The sequence below is a fragment of the Sceloporus occidentalis genome, unplaced genomic scaffold (assembly GCF_023333645.1).
Source record: "Sceloporus occidentalis isolate IW3139 unplaced genomic scaffold, rSceOcc1.0.p SCAF_1, whole genome shotgun sequence".
Classification (NCBI taxonomy): domain Eukaryota; kingdom Metazoa; phylum Chordata; class Lepidosauria; order Squamata; family Phrynosomatidae; genus Sceloporus; species Sceloporus occidentalis.
The window spans coordinates 11508840-11522360 of NW_028316981.1; the positions used below are offsets into that span (position 1 = coordinate 11508840).

At 44.4% G+C, this 13521-nt stretch overlaps 1 protein-coding gene across 2 annotated transcripts in view; it reads left to right on the top strand.

Moving 5' to 3' along the window:
• The window catches only part of LOC149320739 (uncharacterized), a 71188-nt gene that overhangs the window by 22753 nt on the left and 34914 nt on the right, over positions 1-13521 (top strand). For both annotated transcript variants that reach the window (XM_089502674.1, XM_089502682.1), the window contains 3 exons: positions 6560-7311; positions 9289-9394; positions 10772-10854. In XM_089502674.1, coding sequence (XP_089358800.1) covers positions 6560-7311; positions 9289-9394; positions 10772-10854 — 941 coding nt within the window. The remainder of the gene's footprint in view (positions 1-6559; positions 7312-9288; positions 9395-10771; positions 10855-13521) is intronic.

Here is a 13521-nt window from a genome sequence, read left to right on the forward strand (position 1 = left end):
GGGAGTGATCGTTCCCTGCCCTATCTTGATCCTTATCGGTCTTGACCCTACAGCAGACTTGCACAACTTGGCGGTAGGTGGGGGCCAAAAGTAAAATAGGCTAAAATTCTTTGGGCCACAGAATGGTTTTAATTAAATATAAATTAATTAATATTTAATATTTAATATTAATCCTGTCATCCTGCTCCTCTCCCGGCTCTCTCCTCAGGGAAAAGCTGAGCAGCCTTGCCTGTCCTCCTCCTCCAGCCAGGCATCCCCTCGGGAGAAGGCCGAGTGACGGAGGAGCCTTCCTTATCCCCCTTCACCTTTGGTACCTTTGTTTCCTCCGTATTGATGGCTTTTGGGACATACTTGTTTCCTCCATATTAGAGGAATGTACTATGACTTCCTCAGGATGAGTGTCAGGGAATGTCATTGGCTCCTCTCTACCGAGGACCACTATATATAACAGGGGCATCTCTACTTGGCTTTGAGTAAACACAAGAGTCCTTAGACCATTCTCATCCCTTTATCTTGATCCCTCTATCAAGCGTGGCTTGTTCTGTACCAAATAACCATGCCTATTGTCTCCTCGGCACTGAGCGCTAGTCACTCAATCGCTTCTACATCAACATGTGTCCATTTTACATACACACACACCTTTCCAAGGGGTTCTTGTTGGTACCATTCACATTCCTCGAGGCAAGAAACATACAGCTGATCGGTCTCTAACTGAGATGAGCTCATCTCATATGCCGACCCCTAATGTCAGTTTGGGACCTCATCGTAGATGGAGATTGCTTCAGTTCTTTCCCATTGTACAGCTCCTGGGGTAATCCCTTTGATTCAGGCCTCCATTTCAAATATTTGTCCACCCTGTGGACATTTCGAGATTTCTCCATGGCAACTGTTATAACACCCTGGTTCTCCTTGATTTCTTGTCTCAATGCATCATTCTGGTGAGGTGGCGTTACTTCTGGTCTTCACCTGCAGCCCTGATAAGACTCGATGCATTCTGCAATCTCCCTGGATATTCTTTCCATAGGAACAGGGCAAAGTATCATCCCAGGGTGCCCTCAGGGTAAGACAACACAGGCAGCCAGTAGCCTCTGCGGAAAGGCTCTGCACAAGGCCCATTTCCAGTGCACCCACAGCCACAGAGTGGGTTATCCAGAGACACCTGCTCTCACTCTGCTGGTCTCCTTCACCAGGCTAGGAAAGCAGTGAATGAATTTTACTTGAAAAATTAAATGGATACCAATAAGCACAGGATGGGTAAAGAGATAGGACATGAAGAAGATGTCTAATGTTAAGGTCATTTGGCATTCTAGTCCTGTCTCCTGGGGTATTGGCTACCTCTCCCAATTTGGCATCGTCTGCAAATTTGATAAGCATACCCCTTATTCCATCCTCCAAGTCATTGATAAAGATGTTGAGTAGCACTGGGCCCAGGACAAAGTCCTATGACACCCTACTAGTCACTTCTCTCCACAATTTATAAAAAAGAAGACTTTACATAACAAACTAATGTACTCCTCATCACCTTTCTGTGTCATGTCCATGTAGAATTGTGTCAGAAGAGAAATTGATGAAGGCCCCTCAGCTTCTGGGGAACTGCTGCTCAGGCAGGGAAGCCAAATGTCAGCATTCCCTTTCAAACTGTAACATACATGAAGACAACGCAGGAACACTGTTTTTATGGATGCCATAATCTATATGTGCAATTTATGTAATATATGATATTAAAAAATGGTAGTGCTGTAAATAGAGCTTTCCCCAGCCCTTTACCTTTGAGATATAGCAATAATCATAGCAAGCACAGTTCTATACCAGTTATCAGTGAACTCAGCACACCCTAAGCCAGCAGTTCCCAACCTGTGCTCCCAAGAGCCCTTAGGGCTCTGTGTGCACTTCCCAAGTGCTCTGTGACTGCTCAGTGAAAATGAAATAAAAATGGAATGAAATTAAAGAATAAGAATATATTCTTATACACTTGTCCCTCCACATTTGTGGCTTTGATTTTTGCAGATTTGATAATTCACGAGGTTTATTAATCTGTTCTCTCCAGGAATATCTAGGTCCTCCAGCATAACTCTATGGTCAACTTTCACCAAAGGTCGCACTGAAAGACCTAGAAATTCCTAGAGAGAACACTCCACTAGGCATTTGTAGCTCCTCCAGGGCAATTCTATGGTCAAAGTTTTTTTTTTATATGTCTGCAGCAAAGGAAGAAGGAGGAAACGGTAGGGCCACTACATGGAGAAGATGGCAAAATGCTAACAGAAGACTGAGTGTCATGCCTCCAGAGCATCTTTGATGCTCTTGAGACATATATTTAGTTAAGATTATAATAGGTTTTCTATGTATTAGTTTAGGAGGGGAAATAAAGATCTACAGCTTTAAGAAAGACCAGGATTGTGGGAAATCCCCGGGTTTTATGCTGTCTCCCTCTAGTTAGTTGCAGTGTGTAGTAAGATTTCAGCCAAGTCAGACCTGGAGAGAGTATTTTCCTTTGACAAAAAGATAAGTCCACAAAGGAAAAAAGATAAGTCCACAAAGGAAGAAAGATAGTCCTCAAAGAAAGATAGAATCCACCAAGAAGAGAGAGCAAGGTATTTAGGAAGGACTATTAAGAAAAAGGAGATCAGTTTCATATTTGTGTTTATAACCAGTAAAGCTTTTGAAACTTAAGAAATTTGTGGACAAGTCTTTTGTTCTGGCTGTGTTCCCGAGAGCCAGAGGCCTTACTACACCCAAAGTCCATAGCATTGCTCTTGGGACAAAACACAGAGAAAGGGCAGAATTACTCAACATCTTTGTCTCAGTCTTCTTAGAAAAGGCAAAGGTTGCTCAACTTGAGGAAAATGGAATAGAGGACAGAATAAGGGAATTTCAGCACAGAATAAGTAAAGAGATAGTACAGGAATACCTTGTTAATCTAAATGAATTTAAGCCTCCAGGACCAGATGAACTCCATCCAAGGGTATTAAAAGAACTGGCAAATGTAATATCGGAACCATTGGCAATAATCTTTGAGAACTCCTGGAGAACAGGAGAAGTCCCAGCAGACTGGAAGAGGGCAAACATTGTCCCCATCTTCAAAAAGGGGGAAAAAGAGAATCCCAACAATTATCGTCCAGTTAGTCTGACATCAATACTAGGAAAGATTCTGGAGCAGATAATTAAACAGAGAGTCTGTGAACATCTAGAAGGCAACTCTATAATCACAAAAAGTCAACATGGGGTTCTGAGAAACAAGTCATGCCAGGCAAACCTGATCTCTTTTTTTGATAAAATTACCAGCTTGGTAGATGAAGGGAATGCTGTGGATATAGTATATCTTCATTTCAGTAAGGCTTTGACAAGGTTTCCCATGACATTCTTGCAAACAGGCTTCTAAAATGTGGGCTAGACAAGGTAACTGTTACATGGATTTGTAACTGGTTGACCGGCCGAACCCAACAATGGCTCTTTTCATCCTGGAGAGAAGTGACCAGTCAGGTCCCACAGGGCTCTGTCTTGGGCCCAGTGTTTTTCAACATCAATGACCTGGATGACAGAACTGGGAGCATACTTATCAAATTTGCAGATGACACCAAATTAGGAGGAATAGCTAATACTCCAGAGGACAGGATCAAAATTCAAGATGACCTGAATAGACCAGAAAGCTGGGCCAAAGCTAACAAAATGAAATTCAACACAGAGAAATGTAAGGTACTGCACTTAGGGCGGAAAAATGAAATGCAGAGATATAGGATGGCGGACACCTGGCTGAAGGAAATGACATGTGAAAGGGAGCTAGGAGTCCAAGTAGACCACAAGTTGAATATGAGTCAACAGTGCGATGCGGCAGCTAAAAAGGCCAATGCAATTTTAGGCTGCATCAATAAAAGTATAGTGTCTAGATCAAGGGAAGTAATAGTGCCACTGTATTCTGCTCTGGTCAGGTCCCACCTGGAATATTGTGTCCAGTTCTGAGCACCACAATTCAAAAAGGACATTGAGAAACTGGAGTGTGTCCAAAGGAGGGCAACTAAAATGGTGAAGGGTCTGGAAACCATGTCCTATGAGGAACGACTCAGGGAGCTGGGGATGTTTAGCCTGGAGAAGAGAAGGTTAAGAGGTGATATGATAGCCCTGTTTAAATATTTGAAGGGATGTCACATTGAGGAGGGAGCAAGCTTGTTTTCTTCTGCTCCAGAGAACAGGGCACAGAACAGTGGATGCAAGCTCCAGGAAAAGAGATTCTACCTCAACATTAGGAGGAACTTCCTGACAGTAAGGGCTGTTCGACAGTGGAACACACTCCTTCCTCGGAGTGTAGTGGAGTCTTCCTCCTTTGAGGTCTTTAAATAGAGGATGGATGGCCATCTGTTGGGGATGCTTTGATTTAGATTTCCTGCATGGCAGGGGGTTGGGCTGCATGGCGCTTGCGGTCTCTTCCAACTCTATGATTCTATGACCACAGAGTTGCACTAGAGGACCTAGAGATTCCTAGAGTGATAAAAATAACATGTTTTTCTTATTTGCGGTTTCTCCACACTGATGGGGGACCTGTGCCCCTAACCCTAGTAAATGTGGAGGGATAAGTGTATATACTCCTAAACACCATTAACTTGTAAGACCTAGGGTAGGCCTCTTAGGGGTTCCACCACGAAATAAGGGCTAAGCGAGTCAAAAAGCTTGGGAACCTCTGCCCCAAGCGGTGTACAATGTGTAAGCCAACTACTCCCAGCAAGCTGGGTATTTATTTTAGCAACCTATGGAAGGCTGAGTGGACCTTGGAGCCCCTGGGATCAAACTCACAACCTTGTGGCTTGCAGTAAGGCATTTAACCACAGCACTGCCAGGGCTCCCTAATACAGTATACATTCAGCCCTCCACATTTGCAGGGGTTAGGGGCACAAGACCTCCATGAATATGAATGTGGAAAAACTGAATACCCCCCTCCTGGCTTCTCTCTCCTGGGCTCCCCCCCCCCCACAGGGAAAAGCCCAGGAGGGAGGAGGAAGAGGAGTGCATGCGCAGCACCTGGCCTCAGCCTCTCTCAGCCTCAGGGGAAGGCCATGGCAAACCTCCTCTGAACAAAACTGGCCAAGAAAACCCCATAACAGGGTTGCCATAAGTCAGAAATGACTTGAGGGAACACAACAACAACAATATGTCAACCCACTAGGTGACTTTGGTCCAAGTCACACTCTCTCAGCCTCAGGGAAAGTCAATGACAAGCCCCTTCTGTACAAATCTTGCCAAGAAAACCCCATGACAGGCAGACAAGAACAACAACAAAGTTCTGGAAGAGTGTCCCCAAATGCTGGTCTTTCAGATGTTTGCCACTTCAATGCCCAGAATCCCCAGCCAGCTTGGTCAACAACCAGGAATGCTGGGAGGCGCAGTCCACCACATCTGGAGGACCAAAAGCTTGGGAACCACTGGGTTAAAGCAATAAAGCTGTGGTTCCTAGAAAAGCCTCTAGTCTAGTGCTTAAATAGCTTCCTGCTCCACCTCCTTTCTGCTTTATTTTTAAAGCCAAAATTGAGGGGTTTTTTTGGTTGGTCAGCTTGCATTTCTGGTGAGTTAAGGGAGTATTTTACCCTTTGTTTTTCTCTTTCCTCCTCTTTCTTTTTGGAAACTGAAGCAGGTTTTCTGTGAGGCTGGGGAATAGCTAGAAAAGGGCAGATTCAAAAAGGATGCTTTGTTCCTATATTCATTTTTTTTTAAATCAGTGTTTTGCTGGCCACAAAGTCAGCAGTGAGCCCCATATTGTTTAGCAAGGTGAGCATCCTTTTTTTGCAAGTTCACACATAAGTAATGAATAATAGGCAGCCCCCCCCCCAATTCTTTGTCTTGTTTCTGCTATTCAGATAGATTCCCTCTATCCAAGGAATCTTTTATCACAATGGCTAAAAGTCAGTGCTTTTAATTTATTTTCTTCCAGCTACTCAGATAGACTGCTTCCATCCAGGGAGTCTCCTATCACGATGGCTAAAAGACAGTGTTTTTAATTCAGTTTATTTCAGCTATTCAGATAGATTGCATCTATCCAGGGAGATTGTCACAATGGCTGAAATTCAGGGTTTTTAGTGTATTTTTATTTCTGCTACTCAGATAGACTGCCTCTATCCAGGGAGACTCAGTCACAGTGCCTAAAAGTCAGTGTTTTTACATATTATTTTAATTTATTTCTGCTACTCAGATAGATTTCATCTGTCCAGCGAATCTTTGTCAGTGTTTTTAATGTAGACTGCCTCCATCCAGGGAGTCTCTATCATAATGGCTAAAAGTCAGAGTTTTTAATGTATTTTACTTCTGCTACTCAGGTAGACTAAGTCCATCCAGGGAGGCTTTGTACTAATGTAAAAAAAAATCAGGGTTTTTAATTTTTAAAAAAATTTATTTCTGCTACTCAGATTGCAGCTATTCAGGGAGACTCTGACACAGTGGCTAAAAGTCGGTGTTTTTAATGTGTTTTAATTTGTTTCTGCTACTCAATAGACTGTCGCCATCCAGGAAGACTCTGTCACAATGGCTAAAAATCAGTGTTTATTTTTAAATTTATTTTAATTTATTTCTGCATTAGAGTGGAGGCTGTTGCTAGGATTGGAAATGGAGCCACCAAGTCCACCTACGGACCTTACTTTGGAGAAAGCAACAAGAAAGGGCACCAGTGCCAACCCTACAGATCGTGCTGAAGAGCTGCCATGGTGCCTAGCCCCCAAAAGGGTCAAGCAAGACCCCGACGGAAGACCAGCGAAAGAATGGGAAGACCAATGGCACAAATTCCTGAGGGCCTTGGATCCTCCGCACTTAGTATGGGGAGCCCCACAGTTGAGGGACTCCGGTCCATGGGATGACCCCAAAGCTTTCCTGGCCTCCTTTGAACAAGTGGCCGAAGCTTGCCAGTGGCCCAGAGAAGAGTGGACGGCCCGGCTTCTACCGGCCCTCAGTGGCGAAGCCAAGCTGGCCTTTAGTGGCCTAGATGCCCAAGACAGGGAGGATTATAGGAAAGTGACTGCCGCCATTTTGCGAGGGGAAGCCATCAGATCAGAGGCGCAGCGCCAACACTTCCGGCAATTCCGCTACCAGGAGGTGGAAGAACCGCGGAGGGTTTACAACCGGCTGCAAGAGCTTTGCCACCAGTGGCTGAAGCCAGAGAGACACTCCAAAGAGCAGATCCTGGAGCTCCTGATCCTGGAGCAATTCTTGGCCATCTTGCCTCCAGAGATCCAGGACTGGGTGCGGGAATGCGGGCCAGAGAATGGTGTCCAAACAGCAGTGCAGGCCGAGGATTTCTTGATGAGCCAGCAAGAGGTAGAGATGTGGAAATGGCAGGTGAGCTTTGGAGACAGAGAACAGGTGGTTTTGATGGCATTTATAATTTGCTGTATTATATTAGGGCCAGAGTGGTGTAATGGTTTGAGTTTGATACACAGTTTGGCCATGAAACCACTGGGTGACCTTGGGCAAGTTGCATTCTCTCAGTGGCAACAGGGTTGGTGTCATCCGTTGCGGTAACTCATGGAGTCACCCCCCCCCATTGACCTCCTCCCATTTCACACCATACAGAATCCTTAGCAATGATTTTTGCAGTAATGTTACCTGTATATATACTACTGGGTGAAATTCTAATAGTTGTGACATAAACAACTAGCAAAATTTAAATTATACATTCATATTACAATATCATATGCACAACCTAAATGTATTTACATATGTTTAGTGAAGATTTGGTTAAAATGTGACGTTTTTAAAAGAAAAATTTAATATATATACAGTATATATATATATATTTTTAAAAACAGTTCAATATAATTTTTTTAAATTAAAATTTTGAAATTTGAAATTTGAACTTTAACAAATTCTGGTGCCTCTCCTTTCTCTGACTGAGCTTCGCCCTACTCCCACCATCTCTTAAAGCATTTTAAAGGGAAGCAGATGAATGCCACAGCCCATTTCTGCCCAAAAAGTAGGTGTTCGAGGAGCAATGGTGTCGCCCCCGCTTGGGGTGTCACCTGGCGCAGTCTTCACCCCCTGCAGCCCCCTAATGATGTCAATGAATGACAACCCTCCCCTGAACAAATCTTGCCAAGAAAACCCCAGGATAAGTTTGCCTTAGCATCACCATAACTCAGAAAACAACTTGAAGGCACACAACAAAAGCCACCATGGTGAGAGCCAACGTGAACTAGTGATTTCAGACTAAGACCCTGGTTTGGTTCACTGCTTGGCTGCAGAAACCTGCTAGGTGACCATGGGTGAATTACACCCTCTCAGCCCCAGAAAACCCTGTTGATAGATCCACCTTAGGGGTCACAATTAGTCAGAAATGACTTGAAGGGACCCAACAACAATTTTGCGGTATGGTTGCCAGGCTGGGATTACTCCAGGTCCTGAGATTTCAGTATGAAGACCTAGGGATGATTAGGAAGAACTTCCTGAGGGTAAGAGCTGTTCGACAATAGAAGATACTTTCTCGGATTATGGTGGAGTCTCCTTCTTTGGAGCTCTTTAAATGGAGGCTGGATGGTCATCTGTTGGGAGTGGTTTGATTGTGTCTTCCTGCATGGCAGAAGGGGGTTGGAGTGGATGGCCCTTGTGGTCTCTTCCAACCCTATGGTTCTATGATTCTTCAGATTATTTATTTATTTGATATGCTCCCTTTTGCCTAAATTTGACCCATGGTGGCTCATGAAATATAAAGTTCAAGTAACCTGGACCTAAGCTGTATATGGCTATGTCAGACATAACAAGCATTTTGAATTGTGACTAGAAACAGAACAGCAGTCGATGGAGTTGTTGCAATGAATCTCTTGTTGCAACCTACCTTGCAGGATTGTTGGGAGGGAACTTTGTATGCTGTCCTAATCTCCTAGGACAGTGGCTCCTAATCTTTTTTGGGCCATGGACCTCTTTGGGATTCTGATGAAAATTATGGACTCCCTAGGGAAAAAAGCATTCAAACACAACTTTCAAAGTAACAGGAAGGAGAAATCAAGGGGGAGAAACACTTTTGAACTTGGTTCATGGACACTCTAAAGTTCTCAATGGACTTTAGGAAATAGGGATGTTAACAAAATATGGTTGACAAATAATATTACTTTCTCTGTACACAAAAAGTGGGAGTGCAGTCCTCCAGATGTTGTTAAACTACAGCTCCCATTAGACCTAACCAGAAGAGCCAAGGAGAACACTGAGCTCTTAAATCCAACAGTATCTGGAGGTCTGCACAATTTCCACTTCTACTATATCAGTCCTGGCTGTAGTCTGGTTTCTACTCATCTCTCCCAAATTTCATTGAATTTTTTTCAGGTGCCAGCGGTGTCAAAAGCAGGAACAGTAAATCCACTGGAGCCTGGGAAGAGACCACTATACACGGAGGCCAAAGAGCAGGGTGATGTGGTTGCCGGATCCCCAGGTATGGGTTTGGGATTATGTTCAAATGTTAACTTTATATTTTTGAATTTTGCACCAAAGAAAAGCTCATCTAGCCCCTCACTGATGGCATTCTACTCTCAGGTGAAAACTATCTTTTTAAAGTAAGCTGGTTAAATATATTGGATGGAGCTGTTTTCTGCCACTCTATGAAATACAGATTTCTTTGGCCCTCCACATATTTTAGATTATAGTTCTCATAATCCTTTGCTACAGATCCAACCTGGTTGGGGATTTTTGGAAGCTGAAGTCTAAAACTAAATTTTCCTCTTTTCAAAAGATACAGCTAGGTTAAAAAAAATTCTCCCAGACATCTGAGAGTTGATGTCCATCACATCTAGCGAGGCAGACATCCCTCATTTAAATGTAATATATTGCACTTGAAAGCAAGGATGGGAAATATTTAGGCCTCCAGATGTTTTGGACTTCAGTTGCTAGAAACCTGTGTTTTTATTTGCCTGTAGTGTGTGGTGTAGTGATTTGAGAACTGGACAACAACTCTGGAGACCAGAGTTCAACTCCCCACTTGAGCAGAAAAACCCATTGTGTGGCTCTGGGCCAAGAGAAAGACCTGCCAAGTCACATTCTCTCAGCCTCAGAAGATGGCTATGGCACCCCCCCAAGAAACTTGCCAAGAAAATCCTATGATAGGCACTCCTTAGGGTTGCCATAAGTAAAAAAGAATTTGGAGACACACAATAACAACAGTTAAAAGAAACACTTTTATCTGTTGTCATTTGGTATTGTTTGTATCTTCGCTTGTTTTATGTGGGCTGTATTTTTTATGCTGGATTTTAATCTTTGCTTTGGCCATTTTTTTTATTGTGGAAGCTGGGTATAATTGAAACAAACAAATCCACTCAGGGGCATTTTGGGGACGGGGTGCAGGGAGGGGTGTGGACCACACTGGATGACAGCTCAGAGGGGGGTGTCTGCCTTTTGGTGTGAAGTGTACCATCACATCTCTTCATGGGTGGACCAGGACTTCTGGAGACTGAAGGTCCTAGGAAGGACCCAGTCCATCTGTCCAAAGGTGGAAAGGAGGCCATTTTGGGATACTGTTGGCACACCATGGCAACTCCTGGAGGCCTCTCCCATAACTGAATTGGAACCTGGGCTCCTTTGGGACTTGTGAACAAGGCAGGTAGACTGGAACACCTAGGACAGGGGCAGTCTCTTTGAATGACCCAGTCCACCAGCTGTCAACAGGTAGCCTTTCTCTTCCATAGTGGCCCAATCAACTCCTGCAAGACCATTGGCCTGGCTGGGGGTGGGGTGGGAGACTGCCAGTCAGCCTAGGGATGACAGAATGCATTACTGCACCCTAATAATGTCATTGAATCCATCCTTCCTTTTACAGAGACTGGAGTAACTCTTCCCAGTCGTTCTGTACCACTAGTTCCGTCTGAGAGACAGGAATTGCAGGATCCAGAGCCAACAGAGGTATGTAAATTTCTTGGGTAAATTAGTGAGATTTCCTTCTTTATGAATATGATTAGTATTGCCAGATCTCAGAGCCTAGTTTTGAGTCTCTAATTTTCACAGGCCATCTTCAGGTGAGGGATGAAGGTACAAATTCTCCAATTTTGGTGGTCTCAGCTCTAGGCAACAGATAAGAGCTGAATGCAAATCTTTGGCTCAGTTAGGAGAGCAGAAGAAGCATCTTCCTACAGTTTTTAAGGATTAATTGATTTGTTGCTGCAACTTGCAAGACTCTCCAGAAGACTTATGCACTTACAGTGGACTCTTCCGATCTGTGGGGGTCCTGTTCTGTGTACACCCCAACCCTGTGAAGCTAGCAAAAAACACACGATCATGACCCATATTATTCAGTGTTGGTAACATATGCACGGGCAAGTCAGTGCATCCATGTGCATACGCCACCATTGAATAATATGGGCTGTGGTGATCTGCGGGCGGTCATATCTACAGATTGCCAGCCTGCCAAATGAAGGGCCCATTATACTTAGCTTCCTCCTTCCCTCCCAGTCTTGGTGGCATCAAGGCTCACACTCTGCTTTGCTATGCATCCACCTTCTGGATAGAAGCTAGATTAAATGTTTCTTATTCCATCTCATAAGTAAAAATGAATAACCCTCTCATTTCACCTTGATCTGGGAACAGTCTCTTTGGCTAAGAGTTCTCTCTTAATTTCCAGACAGGAAAATATGTTCTGTCTCAGTTGGTTTGACTGACAGAATGTGAGCAACTATGGCTGCTGCTCAATGCCTAATGCTTAATGCCATTGCCAAGGACCGTTCTTACATTTCAGGTGTTGGCCTGAAAACTTCAGGACTTGGGATGATCATCAACTGGCAAACCTAGATTTGATTAACAGTTTATAAGACAGAAAGGGATTCTGTGACACCTTCAAGATTCAGCAGTCTGTTTCGGCTAAGTTTTCATGTGTTACAACTGAGCAGTAGTCTCTAAAAGCTAATGACGAGAGAAACTAATTTGTCTTAAAGGTGCCACAAGGCTCCTTTTATATTGAGACAAACTAACATGGTTATCCCTCTGCAAATTTCATAAGGTAAGGAACATAGTACACATACATAAATAAACGAATTCATAGGTTTCATCAGTTTTCATACCTCTTGGAGTCTCCTTTATCCAAAATGTTAGGATCAGAAATGTTTTGGATTTCGGTCTTTTAGGTTTTCGAATATTTACATATTTGTATCTTGGAAATGTGACCCAAGTCTAAACATGAAATTCGTTTATGTTTTGTGTACACCTTATATATATAGCCTCAAAGTAATTTTATACATACAGTGATATTTTTAATAACTGTTTGCATGAAACGTTAGACCGATAGAAAGTATGGGTGCCTCTATTTCAGCCACCCATGGGGACAATTTTCGTTTTTGGAATTCTGGATAAGAGAGACTCAACTTGTATTGTTACTTGCCCAGATCCTATTACCCTTTTTCTATAGGAAGTATAAATAAATAAAAATAAGTAAAAATTGCCATGTAGTGCAGGAGTGGGCAACTGCGTGGGGACCAGAGGTTATTTCCCAGCAGAGAGGGTCCTGTCCTCCTGTAATCTGGGTTTAGCTCCTCCTATTTGCTCCTGTAGGCAGGGACAATAAACAAAAGACCGGCCCCTATATAGGGAGGAGCTAGCCCCCCTGAGCCTCAGTCTTGTTCCTGTCTAAGCTCCTAGCAGGATGTTCTCTTCGAGCCAGTAAAGTTTTTCCTTTCTACGAAAGCGGTTTGAGAGTTTGCTTGGCCTTCCCTTCTTCTCCTCTCTCCTGCCTTTCCCCCTTTCCTTGGTGGTGGCTATGGCAGAGGACCCTGAGAGCATGGGTGAAGGGCCATCCTTAACCCAGGCTTCCCTAGCTCAGGGTCTGCCAGCTCAACAGAGGGAGCTGGCTTCAGAGGGAGACCCATTGGGATGTGTTTGCTGTTGCTCTGCAGCTTCTTTACTACAGCCTTGGAAGCATGAAGAAGACTTAAAATGTCAAGGGCTCCCAGGATTGGAGAAAGGTCTTGGCTTTGCCAGTGACTCTCCCTCTCCTCCAAAGCTGCCCCCTTTCATGGTGGGAGCACAGGAGATTTCTGCAAACAGCATTGCAGCACATGGGAGCTGTGGGAAGAGATGGTGAGGGGTATCCCCTCCATGTCTCTGTTTCTCCACATCACCTCTGCCCAGCCTGTTTAAGGCCAGGGATCAGTGAGGAAACTGGCCAGAGGTCATGGAAACTTCCCTGCTCAGCCCATTTGGGGCCAGAGTTCAGAGGACAGGCCAGCCAAAAGCCATGGCAAAGGATTTCTCTGCATCACCTCTGCCCAGCCTGAAATGGCCAAGGTCAGAGAGGCAAGCCAGCCAGAAGTCACAGGAGAACGGTGAGTACCAGGGGCCCTCTCTCTCTAGCCACCAAAGAACCTTTGCCAGATCTAATGCCCTCGCTCAGGGCAGGCATTGCCATGAGGACTCGGCCATGGCCATTGCAGGCACTATGCCTAGCATAAGGTTTGGGACTCTGCCAGGAGGGCAGATGGGGGCATTAACCCTTGGTCTCCCCCTTCCTTCCCATCTCTGGCCCCAATGGCACCCAGGACCCTAACAGGTGTGGGGGATCCTTTTGCAGACTGGGAAACACGT